This window comes from Thamnophis elegans, chromosome 10 (genome assembly GCF_009769535.1).
Source record: "Thamnophis elegans isolate rThaEle1 chromosome 10, rThaEle1.pri, whole genome shotgun sequence".
NCBI lineage: Eukaryota > Metazoa > Chordata > Lepidosauria > Squamata > Colubridae > Thamnophis > Thamnophis elegans.
Window position 1 is genome coordinate 1,955,624 of NC_045550.1, and position 20,255 is coordinate 1,975,878.

The 20,255-nt window shown below is 40.5% G+C and overlaps 1 protein-coding gene across 1 annotated transcript; it reads left to right on the forward strand.

Annotated features, from left to right (window-relative positions):
- The first annotated feature begins 1,770 nt into the window (after positions 1-1,770).
- Positions 1,771-18,577, forward strand: C10H10orf143 (chromosome 10 C10orf143 homolog). Its single transcript, XM_032224791.1, has 4 exons — positions 1,771-1,907; positions 15,778-15,942; positions 16,059-16,124; positions 18,543-18,577. The coding sequence occupies exons 1-4, from the start codon at positions 1,839-1,841 to the stop codon at positions 18,570-18,572; spliced, it is 330 nt and encodes a 109-aa protein (XP_032080682.1). The 5' UTR covers positions 1,771-1,838; the 3' UTR covers positions 18,573-18,577.
- Positions 18,578-20,255: the final 1,678 nt, after the last annotated feature.

The following is a 20,255-nucleotide window of genomic DNA, read 5'->3' on the forward strand; positions in this document are numbered from 1 at the left end:
TGACTATTTTTTAAAGTTTAGTTTGTATTAAATGTTACTCTCTCTGTGCGTGTATGTGTGTGCGTGTGACCATTTTTCACACATGACTATTGTAGCATCCCCAATCATATAATCAAGTCAGACACTTAGCAGGTATATGTGACAGTTGCAATGTTATCACCTTTTACAACCTTCTGACAAGCAAAGTCAAGAGAAGCCAAATTCATTTAACAACTGTGTTACTAACTTAAGAACTGCAGTGATTCACTTAGCAAGAAAGGTTTATAAAATGGGGCAAAACTCCCTTAACAACTTGTCTTGCTCAGCAACAGAAATTTTGGGCTCAACTCTGGCCGTAAGTCAAGAACGACCTGTACTGTGGATGGCCAAAGCCTTCTGGTCTGTCCCAGGCTGCAGAAAATAACGTTTCCGCTCATCCCCAGCCAGACACCAGACATTAAAACATAGAATACAAACTACGTTTTGCATGAGAGCCGAGGTGGTGCAGTGGTTAAATGCAGCACTGCAGGCCACTTCAGCTGACTGCTAGTTCTGCAGTTCGGCTGTTCAAATCCCACTAGGCTCAGGGTTGACTCAGCCTTCCATCCTTCCAAGGTGGGTAAAATGAGGACCCGGATTGTTGTTGGGGGCGATATGCTGACTCTGTAAACCGCTTAGAGAGGGCTGAAAGCCCTATGAAGCGGTATATAAGTCTAACTGCTATTGCTATTGCTGTGATGTGAAGCCAGCCGAGGGGAGCCCATTCAAAAAGCCAGTTACACAAATCACGCTTTAGCGGGCTGCATGAACCAGAATTTTCCTTAATAATTGGCGACAGCTCCAGAGATACCCAGAACGTGGCTCTTCAGTCCTTGAAACCCCAAGTTGAGTCTAGGTCAATTCACTGCAGCCAATTTGCAGTGGTCAACTCACACCAGCCAACTTACCCTAGAACAACTGGGTGTGAGACAAAAGTTACAACTCTCTATGGGAGAAGTGGTGGGATGGGGTCATTCAAGAAAATGACACCTGAACGACAAAATGTTTTAATTGTTTTCAATAATTAAATTGAATGATTATCACGAGTGTACATGTATACGGCTATTTTTTTCTCTTTTATGTATATTGAAATGGAATTATAAATACCATCAACACAAAAGGGAGTTTGCTCAGAAGCTGAAACACACCAAGTGAATGAGAGGAAGAGTGGGAAGCAGAGGAGAGAAGAAAGACAGGAAGAGAGGGACAGGAGAGAGGGTAAGGGAAGAGAGGAGAAGGAGAAAGGAAGGGGAAGTAGAGTAGAAAAGGATGATGGCGGGAAGAAAGGATGTAGAAAGGGGGAGGAGAGAGGGGAAGAAAGTGTGGTATAAGTAATAAGGCATAAATATGGTGTATGGAGAGTGGAAGAGCCAATAACTGTTTTTCCCCCCTTTCTTTGGTAGTTAATGGTAAGATGAATTGATGTAAGTACTTAATAATACAACATGAATTTCTTAGTCCCATGTAATAGTATACATGTGATTATATGCTATGAAAATGGAAAATAAAATAAAAAATTCTATTAAAAAAAGAATGAAACTGAATGGTTGACTTGTCGTGTGGCGAGTGGCCTTGGGATGAATTGGCCATCGCGAGTTGGCCGCAGCGAACTGACCGAGGCAAGGGATCCCCTTCTGCCCGGGAGAGCTCCCGGTCTACCCGCCGAGTGAGCAAAGGCAGCGCGGGCCACGGAGCCTTCGCCTTCCGCGGCTCAACCCAGAGGATTGGCTGCGGAGAAGAGAGGGCGGAGTGCCGGGAGGGCGAGTAGCGGCCCAGCCAGCTCCAGCGCGGACAGAGCCGGACCGCCTGCCGGGGCCTCCATGAACTTGCCGGCGGAGCGGCGGCGGCGAGGCCGGCCGGAGGACCTCGGCGCCCTTCAGCCCGAGCGCGTAAGTCCGAGCCGCTCCGCGTTGTAGGACCGCGCAGGGCAGCCTGGCTGCCAGGAGGGCCGGCGGCCTGCCGGGAAAGATCGGGTGGGCAGCGGCGCTGAGCCTGCTGCAGCTACGCCCCGTCCTTCCAGCCGCTTTGCCCCGCTGCCTCGGCTCTTTGGCAAGCGCTGGAGAGCCGGTGGTGCTGAAAGCCAGCACGTTGAAGGGTTTCGCCCTCCCGAGTTTGCCCAAAGGCCCCCCGCTTCCCCCGGGAGACGGAGAGGAAAGAACCGCCGGGGGGGGGGGAGGAGGAGGAAGATGATGGGAAGAAGGAAATAACACCCACGGGGGGGGGAGGGGGCCTCCGCTTCCGCCTTAACCCAGACCTTCACCGCAGCTGCGCTGGGACTTCAGGAGGGGGGCAAGAAGTTCTTTGCACGTCAACTTCTCTTCCTCCTCCTCCTCCTCTTTATCATGCACGTCTTTTTAAAGTGGCAATGCACCGCGTCCTCTCTTTTTTTTTAATTGAAAAAAAACTTTTACAAATGTTTACCTCCCTCCCCTGCCCTCCCCCCCACCTTTCCCCCTCCACTTCCCAGAACCAATACAGGGGTTTAGAACAAAGGTGTTCTAAAATAAACTTTAAAAAAAGTTAGTATCCTCTTTCATTTGAGCTTTAACTCCTCTTTTGTTAGGCTAGCTCTAAACAGATTATGTCTGTTTAGGACCCGGATTGTTGTTGGGGGCGATATGCTGACTCTGTAAACCACTTAGAGAGGGCTGAAAGCCCTATGAAGCGGTATATAAGTCTAACTGCTATTGCTATTGACTGATATCTGGAGTTCAGCGCACCGGCTCAGGGTTGACTCAGCCTTCCATCCTTCCGAGGTGGGTAAAATGAGGACCCGGATTGTCGTTGGGGGCAATATGCTGACTCTGTAAACCACTTAGAGAGGGCTGAAAGCCCTATGAAGCAGTATACAAGTCTACTGCTATTGCTATTGCTGTTATGTCATTCCTTGTTTCTTCAGTCATAAACTATCTGGAATTTCTTAGTCCCGTATTTATTTTGAGTATAGTCAATCCATCTTCTCCACTCCAGATTATATCTCTCGTTTGAGTGGTCCTTGAGATATGCTGATATTTTAGCCATCTCTGCTAGGTTTGTGACTTTCAATGTCCATTCTTGAATAGTAGGCAAATCTTCCTTCTTCCAGTATTGCGCCACCAACAGTCTTGCTGCCGTTATTAAATGCAAAATCAAGTCAGTCTCTATAACAGTACAATCAGTAGTTATACCTAACAAAAATAACTGAGGGGTAAACTTTATCCTTTTTTAAGAACATTTTGCATAATCCACCATAATTTTATCCAAAATGCTTTTACCATCGCGTTGTATCTTGAGTTGGTCTTAATCCAAAGAAACAGCGTCTCTGGCTTGCAGATCTGACCAGCTGGAATATTTCAGCCCTTTCTCCACCCCCCTCCTCAATTTCTCCGTTGTTTCATAACTGGCTCCTGTGGGCCGAGTCGATGTTCCTTGGGGTAATTTTAACATGGTTCTTTTCCTCTATTTTAAACACGATCTTGTCCTTCGATTGAGACCTCTGAAGAGGTTAAGGAGAAGAAGGGAAGTTGAGAAGAGTTTAGGGGCCACAGTGCCCAAAAAGTGTTGTAGTTGCTTTCTTGTCTCCCTTGTTCCAAATCAGTGGTGGAATTCAAAAACTTTTCAAACCTACTCTGTGGGTGTGGCCTCCTTTGTGGGAGTGGCTTGCCGGCCATGTGTTCTCTCTCTATCTATCTATCTCTCCATCCTTTTGTCTCTCTGTCCCTTTTTCCTTTTTTTCATCTCTCTCACTTTTTCTTTCTTTTTTCTTTTTTCCTTTGTTTCTCTTTCTCTGTGTGAGTCTCTCTCTCTCTCTCTTTCTCTATCTCTCCATCCTTTTGTCTCTCTGTCCCTTTTTCCTTTTTTCATCTCTCTCACTTTTTCTTTCTTTTTTCTTTATTTCTTTCTTCCTTTGTTTCTCTTTCTCTCTGTGTGAGTCTCTCTCTCTCTCTCTCTCTCTCTCTCCATCCTTTTGTCTCTCTGTCCCTTTTTCCTTTTTTCATCTCTCTCACTTTTTCTTTCTTTTTTTCTTTTTTCTTTATTTCTTTCTTCCTTTGTTTCTCTTTCTCTCTGTGTGAGTCTCTCTCTTTCTGTCTCTCTCTCATTCTGTATCTCTCTCCTGTCTCTCTCTCTCTCTCTCTCTCTCTCTCTCTCTCTCTCTGTCTGTCAGTGGTGGGTTTCAAAAAAATTTGGGAACCTCTTCTGTAGGTGTGGCCTGCTTTCCGGTAGATTTGACGAACTGGTTCTACCGAACTGGTGTGAACTGGTAGGAGCCCACCCCTGCCCCAAGTGTACCAGAATGTGGCAATGAATTTCCTCAGAGGTCTTCTGATCCCCATTTTGAGCCTCGGACACTAGAGAATGAGCTTAGATGGAGAACTTTGATAGCCTCATGCAAACCAGGAAGTAACAATACATTATTTTGCTGGAAGGGGGGTCAGAACAGCTTTGGGTTTCCTGTTGATTGAAAAGAAAGCAAATCATTTTGGGCTACTCACATTTCCTGGCTGTAGCTAGTGCTCAGTGGTGGGATTCAAAATTTTTTTGAACCTACTCTGTGGGTGTGGCCTCCTTTGTGGGAGTGGCTTGCCGGCTATATGTTTTCTCTCTCTCTCTCTCCCTCTCTCTCCCTCTCCTTCCTTTTGTCTCTCTGTCCCTTTTTCCTTTTTTTCGTTCATCTCTCTCTCACTTTTTCTTTCTTTTTTCTTTTTTTCTTTCTTCCCTTCTTTCTCTTTCTCTCTCTGTGTGAGTCTGTGTGTGTGTGTGTCAGTGGTGGGTTTCAAAAACTTTTGGGACCTCTTCTGTAGGTGTGGCCTGCTTTCCGGGTCCACTGGTGGAACCTCTTCTAACCGGTTCGGTAAATTTGACGAACCGGTTCTACCGAACCGGTGCGAACTGGTAGGAACCCACCTCTGTACTGAAGGGTGTGCAACACAGAAAGAGAGATACATGAGATTTCAGTTAGTGAAACTAGTTCCTGAAACTAATTTTGTTTTGCATTTTGAGTGAGGCTGCCAGATCCGGGCTGACAAAATCGTGGCGATTGCTAGCCAGGGGAGCCAGAATTACCCCCCCCCCCACTGGTTTCACAACCAGTAAGACAAATGCAGACTTTAATTAAAACTCTTAATATAGTACTGCTTTCTCTCCCTGATCTTCATACTTTCTAGATTCGTTGGAGTGCAGCTCCTAGAATCCCAAGCCAACTGATAAAGAACATTGGGCATTGTAGCCCACGATATCTGGACTATACTACATAGGGAAAATTCTCCCGATATTCCATATTTTTCCTAAAGAGAGAGAGGGAGGGGGGAGGAGGGAGTGAAGAGAGCTAAAATTGCAAATTGAAAAAGACATTTCTTAGACTTTTATCATGAAAGCTAATAATAGCTGTTTGCAAATCAAAGATCGGTAAGAGTGTATTCTAAGTCGTGCTCCAAGCTTTTTCTTCTGACCTTTGTGAATTCCAAAGCAATTATTTTAAAACTCAGGGTCTGGGCCATAAACTTCAGCCTCACGGACCAGTCCCAGTATTTGTAAATCTAAAGTATCTCTGACAGATAGTTTTAGTGCTTCTTCAAAATCTTCAAACGATTCTATATCACCTTCCTTTCCTGGAGGGTCCTCTCATCCATCAGGCTGTGCCACTCTTGCAAGGAAATAGCAGGCTCTGACAAGGAAATTTCATGAGCTGTCAGGGAGAATGGAGAAAGATGTAGCAGCTTGTATATACATAAATGTCAGAAACCATCACTCAGTTATAAATTTACACCACAGATGCTACTGGCATAACTCTTTGCTGGTTCAGAAGTACTAGAATCAGGTAGGAAGCTAAAAGGATGGGGGAGAGGAAGGATACATTGTGTGCACTTAAAAATATTGCCTGGGGCTGGAAAAAATATCCAGGTAGCTGGCATCTTAAGATTTTTGTTTGCAATTTGAAACATTAAACTATAAAATCACCTTCCTCTCTTATCCTGCGAACAGCATAGTGGAGAAATATAATGGTGTGTGGGAATAACCTTGGGGAAACAGGAGGACCCACAAGTTAGCCAATATTCTGATAAGAGGCAGGTCAGTACAAGTAGTTCTCAACTTACAGCGCTCTACATGGGGCTGCCCCTGAAGAGTCTTCGGACACTACAGTTGGTCCAGCCGCGCGAGCGATATCGGGTGTACCTAGATACACCCATGTTACACCTATCCTCCGCGAGCTGCACTGGCTTCCTATTGGTCTCCGGACACGCTTCAAGGTGCTGGTTATTACTTTTAAAGCCCTACATGGCCTAGGACCTGGCTATCTGCGAGACCGCCTCCTGCCACATACCTCCCAACGGCCAATAAGATCTTATAGGCTGGGCCTCCTCCGGGTACCGTTGACCGGGCAATGCCGGCTGGCGACCCCCCGGGGGAGGGCCTTCTCTGTAGCTGCTCCGGCCCTGTGGAACGATCTACCCTGAGAGCTGAGGTGGCGCAGTGGTTAGGGTGCAGTACTGCAGGCCACTTTAGCTGACTGTTATCTGCAGTTCAGCGGTTCTAATCTCACTGGCTCAAGGTTGACTCAGCCTTCCATCCTTCCGAGGTGGGTGAAATGAAGACCCAGACTGTGGGGGCGATATGCTGACTCTGTAAACCGCTTAGAGAGGGCTGAAAGCCCTATGAAGTGGTATATAAGTCTAACTGCTATTGCTTTTGCTATTGCTACCCGCAGAGATCCGGACCCTTCCCACTCTCTCAGCCTTCCGAAAAGCCACTAAAACCTGGCTGTTCCGGCAGGCCTGGGGCTGTTGACCCCATGAATGAGGTCCAGCCCCATCTAGGTTTGAGTGCATGGTGTGTTGTTTTTAAATCTGTTTTTCTCTTTTCCCTATATTTTAGTTTTTTATTTTATTCTGGTATTTGTAAGTCGCCCGGGATTGGGCGGCATATAAATTTATTAAATTACAATTACAACAGTTCATTTAGTGACCGAAGTTACAATGGCACTGAAAAAAGCGACTCATGACCATTTTTCATACTTATTGCAGCATCCCCATGATCATGTGGTCAATATTCTGATGCTTGGCAACTGTCTCGTATTTATGATGCTCGCAGTGTTCCAGGAGCATGTGATCCCCTTTTGTGACCTCCTGACCAGCAAAGTCATTGAGGATTCACTTAACAACTGTATTACTAACTTAAGAATGGCAACGATTCATTTAATAAGTGTGGCAAGAAAGGTCCGAAAATGGGGCAAAAATTCACTTAACAAATGACTCACTTAGCAAACGAGGTGGGTTCAGAGTGGTCGTAAGTTGAGGAGTACCTGTACACAGATGGTGGGAGGGGGAAACGCATGAGAAGCATTTCAGAAGGACCCTTCCTGGATTTCTGTATACTAAAAAGAGAGAAAGGGAGAATTACTTTCAGTCTGGCAAGGTTCTGCTCTATACTAGTAGCTGTGAAAAGATCGTGAAGTCCTAGTGGATAATCAGTTAAATATGAGCCAGCGGTGCTAATGCAGTCCTAGGCTGCATTAACAGAAGGATAGAATCAAGATCACATGAAGTGTTAGTAAAACTTCAGAATGCCTGGGTAAGGCCGCACTTGGAATACTGCATCCAGTTTTAGTTGCCACAATATAAAAAGGATGTGGAGACTCTAGAAAGAGTGCAGAGAAGAGCAACAAAGATGATTAGGGGACTGGAGACTAAAACATATGAAGAACAGTTGCAGGAACTGGCTATGTTTAGTTTAAGAGAAAGAAGGACTAAGGGAGACATGATAGCAGTCTTCCAATATCTCAGGGGTTGCCACAAAGAAGAGGGAGTCAAGCTATTCTCCAAAGCACCTGAGGGCAGAACAAGAAGCAATGGGTGGAAACTAATCAAGGAGAGGAACAACCTAAAACTATGGAGAAATTCCCTGATAGTTGGAATAATTAATCAGTGGAACAGCTTGCTTCCAGAAGTTGTGGGTGCTCTCCAACACTGGACAAATGGCCGTCCAAAAGTCTCAAATGGAGACTTTTAAAAGAGACTGGCCAGCCATTTGTCTGAAGTGGTAGGTGGTTTTCTGCTTCAGCAGACTAGAACAGTGTTTCTCAACCTTGGCAACTTGAAGATGTCCGGACTTCATTCGCTGGCTGGGGAATTCTGGGAGTTGAAGTCTGGACATCTTCAAGTTGCCAAGGTTGAGAAACACTGGACTAGAAGACCTACAAAGTCCATTCCAGGAAGGGTCCATTTCAGAAGGACCCTTCCTGGATTTCTGTATACTAAAAAGAGAGAATTACTTTCAGTCTGGCAAGGCTGAGAAAGTATTTCTCCCCCCCCCCCCCCCGTTACTCTCTGTTATTCTTGCCTGGAGTACCTGACAGAGCTGCCATCAATTCTACAAGACTGAAAAGTATTTCTCCCCTCCTGTTTTTAGTTCCCAAGAAACTAGGCAAAAGACCCTTCGTAAACGCTCCTCGTGTTTATTGCCTCCCTGCAGACTGAACCGCCTTTCACCAGGCCGTATCCTTGTCTGTGGATCTTCCTTCTATCTCCCAAGGCCATGCCTACACACTCTTACAGGAGGAGGAGACAGGCAGCACAATCTATAAAAGTATTTAGAACCCTGGGGTGCTGGAGTAATAATACACTCGTTGGTAATAATATTCATCGCATTCTGTCTCATGCCAATGTGTTTATCTAATAGCAATAGCAATGAGACTTATATACCTCTTCATAGGGCTTTCAGCCCTCTCTAAGCGGTTTACAGAGTCAGCATATTGCCCCCAACAACAATCCGGGTCCTCATTTCACCCACCTCGGAAGGATGGAAGGCTGAGTCAACCTTAAGCCGGTGAGATTAGAACCGCCGAACCACTGCGCCACCTCGGCTCATATTGATACAAAATGTCCTCTTCTGTTTCCATTCAAATGTTCTAATATGACAAACAACAAGGGACAAGAGATAGATATAGTAGGAGATAAGTAGGCACCTGTTTGAGGCCAGGATGAGTTTTCACACTAAGTACTGCAAGTTTATGTACGTTTTATTAGTGCCATGCCTAAGGGTCCAGTGAAGTCTGCCATGACTTTGAAAATAAATGTTCTCATGATGCTATTCTTTGTGTCATATCAGTCAGAAGGCCCCGTGGTTTTGTTTCATCTGGCTTTCTACATATTCTTGGTTAATGTCTGTTTTTAGCATAGTCACATTTTGTAATAATGTTAAATTTTTCCTCATTAATAGCAATAGCAGTTAGCAATAGCAGTTAGACTTATCTACCGCTTCATAGGGCTTCCAGCCCTCTCTAAGCGGTTTACAGAGTCAGCATATTGCCCCCAACAACAATCCGGTTCCTCATTTTACCCACCTCGGAAGGATGGAAGGCTGAGTCAACCCTGAGCCGGTGAGATTTGAACAGCCGAACTGCAGATAACAGTCAGCTGAAGTGGCCTGCAATACAGCACTAAGCTAAGGAGAAACCTACAGTACAATGAGGACTCTCCTAAATGCCACCCCTTAAAAGTCAACCACACTTGGCCATCATGGAGGTTATTTTATTTTTTTTGTAAGCAAAACATCTACCAGAAAACATCATTTTCTTTTTTTAAAATAAAACTTGACTTCCTATTTCGAAGAATTCAATTGTTTGATATTACCTTTCCTTTTAGCCCTCTAGTGTTAATAATTAAACAGTGCTGGGCCCGGATCTTTGGCGATTTCATAGTACATTTATTATAGGAAGGGGGGGGGAAGCTCTTGTAAAGAGATTTGTAACGGAGGGGCGGGGGAGGGTTCCGGGAAAAATCTATTTTTAAGAGACTTGAAATTTAATTCAGAACTCAAATGCAAAGTTATGACAGGAATGTGAAATCACCAGTGACTTGTTATATGCTAATGTTGCGAAGAACGGTGGTGCCCCCTATATCTTTCTCCTGAAGTGTTTTCCAGCGAGCTTTATAATGTAATTAAAGCTATCAGTGCAATGGCATGTGCTTGTTAAAAGAGCCACCTTTGGTACTTAATTGTAGTTAGCCATCATTTGCGTTATTAAAAGTACATTTGCAAATATATAACAAGGCAGGCGAATCCCCCAGGAACTTAACCCACTATCTTCAAAACCCACACGCAGCTCTAACCTACCCTTTGGCTGAAAAGGGCTGGACATGTTTCCCCTCCAGAGCCTATTAAAACTACTCTGTTAAGTGACCAGAGGCTGTTAACACATTAATGACATTAGTTGCTTCTTTTCCTTCGGGGACTTTACACAAAGCCTTTCCCCTCCTGTCCCTTTTTTTTGGGGGGGGGGGAGAAGGGGAGAACACTAATAGCATTTCTACGGAGGATTGGATTTGTTGGCGCAGTTGATCAGAATAATACAAGCTAATGCCATCCTCATTTCCCTTGTCTGTCTAAAGGCCATCTACGTTAATGCTTTTATATTCAGTAGAGTGAGTTTTAATATCACCCTTAAGGGGTGATTGGTCTTATCTGCAGCTTTTGAGATCAGAGATGGTAATTGGCGTCTCCTTTAATTCTTATCCCACTAATATACTTAGCTAAGGAAGTGCTCCCAGCCAAATGAACATGCAGCCGTACCAATCGACAAGCATAAGTTACCGAGCCCAGCCTTCTCTTGATTCAAACCGTATTGCCAAAGATATCACGTTAAGGTCGAAGAAAATAGGGTTGGTTTTTTCAAGGCTTCCACAAATACGAACAGAGAGAGTATGTCAGCAGTTATCAATAACTATTGAACTTCAGCATATGCTTCATTGCATGCAGCAACACAGAACATTTCCTGGAGTTTAAAGGATACATGACTGAGATTATTCTAAGATAGCTGTTATTGAATCTCGGCACCCTTGCAGAGCTGAAATTTAACTAAGAAGAGCATCAATACCAGATCATCTTTTAGTGCAGTGTTTCTCAACCTTGGCAACTTGAAGATGTCCGGACTTCAACTCCTAGAATGCTATGTCATACTTCCATGCATTGATTATGGGAAAAAAAGCAGGTTTTGCATTGAAAAGGAGAATTGCACACTCTCCTATAGGAGGACTGTGAAAAGACGAGTCATTGTTGGATAATAGAACTCATTGTCTGAAAATAGTGAGTTTGCTTGCTGTAGCTCAGTGGTTCCCAAACTTGGCAACTTTAAGACTTGTGGACTTCAACTCCCAGAGTTCTCCAGCCAGAAGAGCTAGCTGGAGAATTCTGGGAGTTGAAGTCCACAAGTCTTAAAGTTGCCAAGTTTGGGAACCACTGCGTGTAGCTGATGGTGATAGAAGTTCAAGTACAATCACAAAGGGAAGAATGTGACCTTGCTCAGCAGCAAAACTACAATAATTATCCTAAATTTTGTTCATATTGAACAGAACATGAGAGGCTGTAAGCAGAATATTACAGGCAACAGGGATAATAATATTAAATTGGCCTTTCTGTTGTTGTTTAAAGCTGCAGTTAATATTACCTAAAGCATATGCCTCCAAATGATAAGTTGTTATTCCTTGTGGCCATGGTATACATATCATGCAACTTCATGAAGAATCCTCATGTAATTTAAAAGTTTTACTCATCTACTGATTACATAAAATAAAGCAAAAATTCATTTCCTGTTCAGAATGTGTACAGTCTGTGTCTGGGAGCGCACACACGAAACACACATACTATTAATAATCATATGAGATGCTATTATAATCACTTTAACGTAAACTTTGATCGGAAGCATAATCCTTCCTAATATATTTGGGCTTTCCAACTGCAGAAGAATGAGATTGCCACATTTATGCATCATTTTTATGAAATTCAATGTCAAGGTCCCCATAGCTCTCTGACCCCATTGGGCCTTGCCACGGACATGCCAGGTATGAGTTATTAATGCCGTCTCCACAATCAGAATTCTACACAGGTCTGTTTTTTCAGTTCCTCGAGATGTTTCTGATGCCTTCAAATATCAGAATAATTTGGGAGTCTCTATAGAAACCTCTACAGGTTCTGCTTGCATTAGTGTAGCATTCATAACCAGCTACTCTGTATGCTAAATTCCTGTCTCTGATCGTAAGTGCTTTGGACCCAAAGCTATAGCCTGGTTTTATTTTTGATAAGAGAAAATTTCTTCTAATGCATAGCAGTAAATCAGTTTTCTCTTTTATCCATCCTTTCATGCATCTTGCTAGTTATGCCGCTTGTACTTGCCTGCTATAGCTTTTAATAAAGGACAAATTCTCCAGGAACAAAGGAGATGGATGTTTTCCCAATGGAAAGCAGCCTGTCTTCAGAGGGTCTCCTCAGATTTTTATTATTACATTTTGTACACTCTTACTATAATACATATTTTGTTTCTGATTCACTTCCTCTAGATGTATGCTGATTCATTTTCAACAGTAGTCATGCTTCAGCCTTTCTCCCTTGGATATTCTTGTGCTCATCCACTTTATTTTAACCTAACAGGATTCTATTTCATTTCATTTTTGTTTATATTCAGATTTTTTTTTAACTTGATTCTATAAAGGTATATCCTTTGGAAAGTAAAGTATTTCTGTTCCACTGTCCAGTCAACCTGAGACAGGAACATTGAAGCCATTTTCAGAAGATACAGGAAGACTCGATGAAAGTAGAGAGGAAGAGAGAGAACTTTTTTCTCTTGCTTTCTACTCAAAACTATTTATTATATAGCTTCAGTTCAGATGTTACTGTGGAGGGAACTTCATGGATTTCGTGATTCATGCCAACGTGTTCCTACTGCATCCTCTGTCTCCATCCTATTATAAAAAAAAATCCTGCAGAAATTAGAATATATCATTTAGATACCAAAATCCATTATACAATGTAATGTTTCTCTTTCTATTCCTCTCTAAATACCTGCTACCTGCAACATAGTTATTCAAAAAGGAAAATACCTCCGAATCTTAGATAATTCCTTCGATAAACAAAAGAAAGGTGACAACAATCAAACAATAATGTTCTGAAAATCCCAATTTCTCCATCCAGCCTTAGACTGGAAGCCACACATGAAATCTTTCTGAATATCACTCAGACAGATGTATGTTTTATTATTTGTATATGTGTATATACATATATGTGTGGGCAAATATATCTGAGATAATTACAGTCTAAAAATAAGCAAGATTAGAAATCTGTCCATGTATTGAATTAATATCTACTGACTAAAATTAACTGCATATATGAAGGAAGCCTGTTTATAAAACAAATCATACACTGATCACTCTTTTATATTAATTTAATTAGCAATTACAGTTATATAGATAAAAGCCAAGAGAAAAAGAAAAGTATAACAGAGAATAGAAAAAAGAGAAGAACTGAAGAAGTAACTTTCCACTTGTTACAAATATAGTGTTTTTAAAACAACTTATCACATTCTCTTTAATAACAAAAAAGTATCTCTTCATTCCATATCTCATCTCCTTATTTATAAACAACTTTAGAAACTCAACATTCAGTTTTAATCAGCAAAAGTCCATTAAGGGTTACCAGAAGTAACAAAATATTACTTTAAACTTAATAAAAAATCAACTTTATCATCCTTGCTTTTTTTTTCTATATCTCATCCCTTACCTGCAAAGAAATCACCAAAACCTCATCATTTAATCATAATTAATCAAACTCCATCAGAGTTTATCATAAAAAATAACTGGATTGTTAATCAAATAGATTTAAAATACAAAATATTTTAATATCTCTTATTTGAGAACAGACACTTAAAACCTTTTTGTTCAATCCTGATCAGCCAAAAGTGGTTATAAGAGATGGCAACCCATCTACTTTACCCTTGATCAAATAAACCAACTTTATATTCCTTCCTGTCATTCCCTGAAATTTTAGTCTTTATTCCCCACAAATAACTACCTTCTTTCCTTCCTTCTTCTTTTCTTTTCCTCTTTCTGTCTTTCTTTTCCAAAAAGAAATCCTTGAAAATTTTAACTGATCTTTTTCTTAGAATTTAATTTCTTTTCATTTTTGTCCTTGTTGCAGAAATTTTACTTTTTAACAGATCTCTTTTATACATCCATTATCGGATATCCCTCGTGGTTTATTATTATGTCCATTTTAATTGTGGAGGCCTTATCCATGTTTATTTTATATTTAGTTTATCATCTCCTTACATATCATATCATTCTTATAACTTCTCAATTCCAAATCCACATTTAAAATACTTTCAGTCATGAAAAAAAACCTGATTTCTCTTCTACAACATTTACAATCCATTTATCTATAATAAATATTTTTAAAATTATTTCTATTATTCTCATATGTCCTAAAATACATCTAATGTTAAAATCTTGTGTTGTATTATTGACAAGTAAACTGTTTTTCCTTCAGACACAATCCTTAGTTCTTTCTGGTTCTCTCTAGTGTCCAAAACATCAAGACCCATCTTATGTTTTTATTTTTACAGTTTAAAAACAGTATTCCTAAAGGAAGTAGTAAAATAATTAGTTTTAAATCTTATTTCACATCTGTCTGGATCTTTAGGAAATTTAAAACTTTCCAAGATCAACATTCTAATCACTCCTTTTCTGTTTATTCCAAAAATATTTTCCCCTAAGCCTTTGAATTCGTAAATTACAAGTCCTTTCACTATGAATTGAAGGAGATTCGCCCAGTAAATATGTAAAACCTTATGTTCCAATATTTCAATATTTAAAAAAAAACAATAAAAAATATTTTCCAATGGTTATTAAGAAATGAGGATCCATTCAAGGTAAAATCCGTAGAGGCTACATTATACTTCTGAGCTTGATCAAATCGCTCAACTCCCAGCTTTTTGACACACAATCAACCACAGGAATATCAGTTCCTGCCATCCATTTACAAATAGCAAGTGTGCAAAATACATATGGGTGATCTCAATCTCTCCTTTCTCAGGAGACATTTCAGTGGTCAGATCCAATATCTAGTCACCAATTCAGCCATAATGTTTATCTCATTGTTCAAGGACATGTGTTTACCACTGGAAATATTTTTTTTGTTTTATTTTTTAGCCCTACCAAAGCATCACTCCCAAACTCAAAATTGCACAAGTTTACATATATACATTCCTTTCCCTTCTAATAGGCTCAGAATGCAGAAGGGAAGGATAGAGAAAGAAGGAGAAGAACAAATGTTAAGAAGGGTGGAGATATTCACACAGAAGAAAAGGGGAAAGTTGTTGGATATTACCAAAAGGGTTGGAATTCTGGCAACTGTTTATCTGCAAACACTTCTAAATTTTGGCCATCTATACCTCTCACTTTCACAGCATCTTTTAATCTTATGATCTTACTCTTAATCTTACCCTTCTTCAAAATCATAGGTAATTGAAAAATCTTGCTTCCTTGTTAGGTAATATGTGTAAGAGAAGGACTGGCAGAGCCTGGGGGAGGGAGCTGAGTCAAAAGAGGAATTAGCTTAGAAGTTCTACATTCCCACAAGCAGTCAAGTCCAACCCTTCTTAAATACTCTTAACCCTTATCCAGCTTCAAAATAGTGCTGCTAGTTGACTAGATTTCTGTGCATAGATATGAGCAATAAATCAGTTTAATTGAAAATTAATGTGATCTGTCATCAATATGATGTCTATTTTTTGTATCGTAATACAGAAATATTTTGCAGTCTTCTTGTAATGGTGAGATGCGTCATTTCTCAAGTAAGAACAATGGCCATCGATTGCTCGTGGTCATTCAATACCTTGTGGTTGCAATAGAGATATAATTGTGAATTCTCAAGAACAAGCCTCTTTGGCCAATATGCATGTATAACAAGCATATGGGAAAAGCCCTTAGACTTAATTTATTTTTCTTTTCACAGAAACGAGTTTGCAAAAATTTGGAGACTGTTCAACAGGCAATCAATCCCTGCCATCCATTAAGCAACTGTTTTACAGATTACTGGGCTGTGAAGTGGAATTTGAAGGAGAGTGATCTCACTGAATTGTTCAGTCCTCAAATTATGAAGGAGAAACAAAGTTATATGGTATGTTTTATAAGCTGGGATCTATGCTATTAGGTACACCGTTTTATAACAAAGAGGTCAAATAGTGATTTTATGTTGTTTTGAAAATTCTGTATATATATGTGCTTATTAATCAGATATTTACGGATAATGAAGCCAAAGCTACCGCCCAGCCGTGTCCAAGATGTATTGCGGGCGAATCTGTAAGTATATTAACCCTCTTCCTGTGACATAAGATTGGCTTGTTCTTAAATATTAGAACCATAAAACAAGGTTAATAAAAAAAACAGCAATTACATTTCTCAGGGATAAAGCATGTAAATAAAGGCAGCCGATTGATTTAGCTTTTTCTTGGTATGCTAGCAGAGTGCAAACTAATATGTTTCCTGCATTAGGCTCGTTTTTCAAACACACTCTAGAAAGCAGAATTCAGTCACCTAAATTAATCTCAATGCAAGTTAAGGCATGTATTACTCTATTCCTGTTTAGAAACATTTGAGATTTACAAAGAGATTTTAGAAGTATTTCTATAACACTGGAGAGAGGAGAATTGCATATTATTTTTTGATATATTCAATCTAAGACATAACTTAATTCAACTAGAATTCTAAGCAAAGTTGCTCTCAACCCAAGGAAGATGATATTCCTCCAAGCCAAAATTCTTAGTGCAAATTTCCAAATATTTTAGTGAGGCGCTTAGTCCCATTCCCAGTTGTGCATTAAAAAAAAAAGACTGAATACAATTGGTCACAGCAAACACAAGGAAATAAACAATTAAAACAAAGTAAATAAGGGTATGATTTTTAACTTGTTTTCCTGAAGCTACACTAGCAGAGTTGAAATCTCCTTTCATATTCCAATACTATGAAAGCCAGTGAAAACAGTTATTTATGAACAAATTTGATAAATGGGAAAATTAAGTATTAGTAAATGTTTTATTTTGTTTCTATATAGTATTTGAAGTAGGTTCTCCTTCATAGAATCAACAGTGATTTCTTGAAAAAGAAGGCACAGCTTTTTAATTAAAAGTTTATACGTCTTTTATCTTAGGATGGGTTGACTGCATTGTGTTTCTAATGTTTATTAGTCATAAACTTATGAAACATTGAGAAGCTGAAGTGGTATCTCTTTGCGTAAATACTCTGATCTCGCCCCAATCACATGTCCAAAGAGAAAAGGCCTCTGTAGGCCCCACCGGTGCCTTTGGGAGTTTTGACAGTCTGTGGTCTCAAATTGACCTCTCCGGCCTGTGGCCTTTCGAGCAATCACATGGCTGTTAAAGGCCTTCTGCACGTGGCGCCTCCAAAATGGCCGATGGAACTATGAACGTCTGGCAGGGGTTAATGGCAGCCGCGACTGGCTTTCAAACGCCGCGGCCAGTCGCCTCTTGTCTGGGACGAACTCCTGCGGTTCTGGAAACCCCGCAGCGCGGCCTGCCTGCTTTACAATTAGCTTCGTGATCCCCTTGATGTCTGGGGTAGCGCAGCGGTCGGCAGCTGTCCGATTTTAAGGCGGCGGCTCCGCGGACTCTTCGTGCGCTTCCTGCAAGCGCCGGCAAGTCAAAGTTCTTAAATTTGTAAGCTCCCGAAGCTGCGCTTCGAAGCTCGTCACCCCCGCTGGCCCGGGGATATGAAGAAGAGCTCCAGGCCCGCGGAGAGGGACGGCAATGCCCCACGGGGCTCTCCCCGACCGCGCGAGGAAGAAAAGACTGTCCCTTGGGCCGCAGCAGAAATTTAGAGTCTCAAATTGATTGAATTACACTATCCAATTGAATAAAAGGAATTCCTACCTAGCAATTACTCAACAGTGCTTGGGCCAGAAGACTGAGAGGAAACTGGGAGATAATGGGAAGGAAGGAGTATTTAAGAAGTTTCTCTCAGTCTTCGGACCAATCAGGCTTTGAGAATACCCCATGCGTAACCCCTCCCACTCTTCCACTGGAAAACATACTATTTTTGGAGATTGCATTGGAGTTCCCACATTGTGCTAAGATTTAATATTTAATTAATTAATTAAATATAAAGATTAATAAGATTTAAAGAGCCGAGGTGGCGCAGTGGTTAAATGCAGCACTGCAGGCTACTTCAGCTGACTGCAGTTCTGCAGTTCGGCTGTTCAAATCTCACCGGCTCAGGGTTGACTCAGCCTTCCATCCTTCCAAGGTGGGTGAAATGAAGACCCGGATTGTTGTTGGGGGCAATATGCTGACTCTGTAAACCGCTTAGAGAGGGCTGAAAGCCCTATGAAGCGGTATATAAGTGTAACTGCTATTGCTATTGCTATTAATATGACCTCTTTGGTTTTAATAGTGAATTATATGGAACCAACCATCCGTTGCAGGCTGTAAACTTGCTTTGTGTATCAATGTGATAAATTAATCCAACCAGGTTGGTTGATTCAGCAATTCATGCTGGATGTAAGTTCAGCCTTTATTTGAATTTTAGTTAATATCTGGCTGTCAGTAATATGTTTTTTTTTAGCATAGTATTTATACCTTCCAACTTTGACAAAACTTCAAATCTTACTGCAGTACATTTCTTCTGCATCTTTATTGTGCTAGAAAACTTTATCTGAATAACAAACCTTGCTTTCAATTAATACAATTTATTTTTCCATTACAGGGACACTTGGGTCACATGATGGGCTTATAGAAGATCAAAGGACATTGGTACACATGATAAGCTCAAGCTTATCAAACTTACGTATGATAAGCTTGAGCTATTAATATGCTCTCTACTTTTCTTAAAAATTCTTATAGGTGTAAAAAAGAAGTAAATAAGTAACGTTTTAAAAAAGTATTTTCAGTAGAATCCCAGTTTGTTTTGTATTTTAATATTCTATATTATCTATTGTTTAGGAAAAAACACCTTCTCCACTTCTAATGCATACATATCAGTGATGGGTTTCAAAAAATTTTGGAACCTCTTCTGTAGGTGTGGCCTGCTTTCCGGGTCCACTGGTGGAACCTCTTCTAACCGGTTCGGTAGATTTGACGAACCGGTTCTACCGAATAGGTGCAAACTAGTAGGAACCCACCTCTGATACTTATTGTTTACTACTAAAGTTCTTAATTGCATTATTTTCACTGGTACATCTTGCATTTAACACTCAAAATGTCTGTTATTTCTAAACACACATTGACAGAAATGGTCAGCAGTAAACATCTGTTTCAAACAAAGATCTGTTCTCCCAATCTTAAAATAATATCAAAGGAATTCAATTTTGCTGATTAGCAATATTTCATGCATTTCCACCATTTAGTAAAACTACCTTCTAATACAATCTCACAAATTCTATGAAAGGGAGAGTGGGGAACTTTAGAATTAACTCATCTGGAGAGCAATAAATTGGGAGAGATTCTTCTTGGCTGAATGAATCCTATCTGAGTGACAAAAAACCGAAAGGTTAAGATAAGAATCAGTTCTTTTTTACATGAAATAAAAAATGAGTCGAATGAATTGCTTACAGTTCTTTGGTTGCTGCAAGTAAACCTTATTTTAATCTGCATATTTGCTGACTATGTCATAAAATGCCCTTGAGGTTGTTCAAATTATTTTAAAATGCAAGATTAAATCAATTATTTTTAAAATAATTTTTTTAAAGTATGCATCTAGTACATTTTCATGGATTTATTTGTAATTCAGCATTACAACGAGAAGTCATAGATCTGCTTCTAATAACAAAGTTTACGGAAGCACTTTATATGAAAACATTAGGACAGTGTTTCTCAACTTTGGCGACTTTAAGTCCTGTGGACTTCAACTCCCAGAATCCCCCAGCCAGCATAGCTTACTGGAAAATAAATGTAGAAGTACAATGCACAAATCTGAAGTTATTGTTTGTATGTATATTGGAAGATTTCCTAGACTTTTATCAATTTATGTATGTTTTATCGTATACTTTTTAGTATAACCCTTGGTTGATTTTGCTCTGTAGAAACAGGTTTTAAACACATGCAGGTCGTCCTCCATTCGTTATAACCAAAGTAACTGAAATTACAATGGCATTGGAAAAAGTCACTGATGCCTGTTTTTCACTCTTACGACCATTGCAGCATTCCCGTGGTCACATGATCAAATTTTGAATACTTGGCAAGTGGTACTGGTATCTATTTGTGGTGGTTGCAGTGTTCTGTGGTCATGTGATCATCTGCTGCAACCTTCTGACAAGCAAATTCAATGGGGAAGCCAGAATCACTTAAGAATCGTATTGCTAACTTAAGAGCCGCAGTAATTCACTTAATGAATGTGGCAAGAAAGATTATAAAATGGGGCAAAATTTAACCACTCTCTTGCTTAGCAATAGAAATTTTCAGCTCAATTGTGAACCTAAGT

What these genes read in the sequence shown, in the direction of transcription:
- C10H10orf143 (XM_032224791.1), top strand. Translation starts at nt 1,839, where the DNA reads ATGAACTTGCCGGCGGAGCGGCGGCGGCGAGGCCGGCCGGAGGACCTC. An exon ending in GCGCCCTTCAGCCCGAGCGC is followed by an intron (nt 1,908 to 15,777) that starts GTAAGTCCGAGC and finishes TTCTTTTCACAG; the next exon opens with AAACGAGTTTGCAAAAATTT. An exon ending in AGGAGAAACAAAGTTATATG is followed by an intron (nt 15,943 to 16,058) that starts GTATGTTTTATA and finishes CTTATTAATCAG; the next exon opens with ATATTTACGGATAATGAAGC.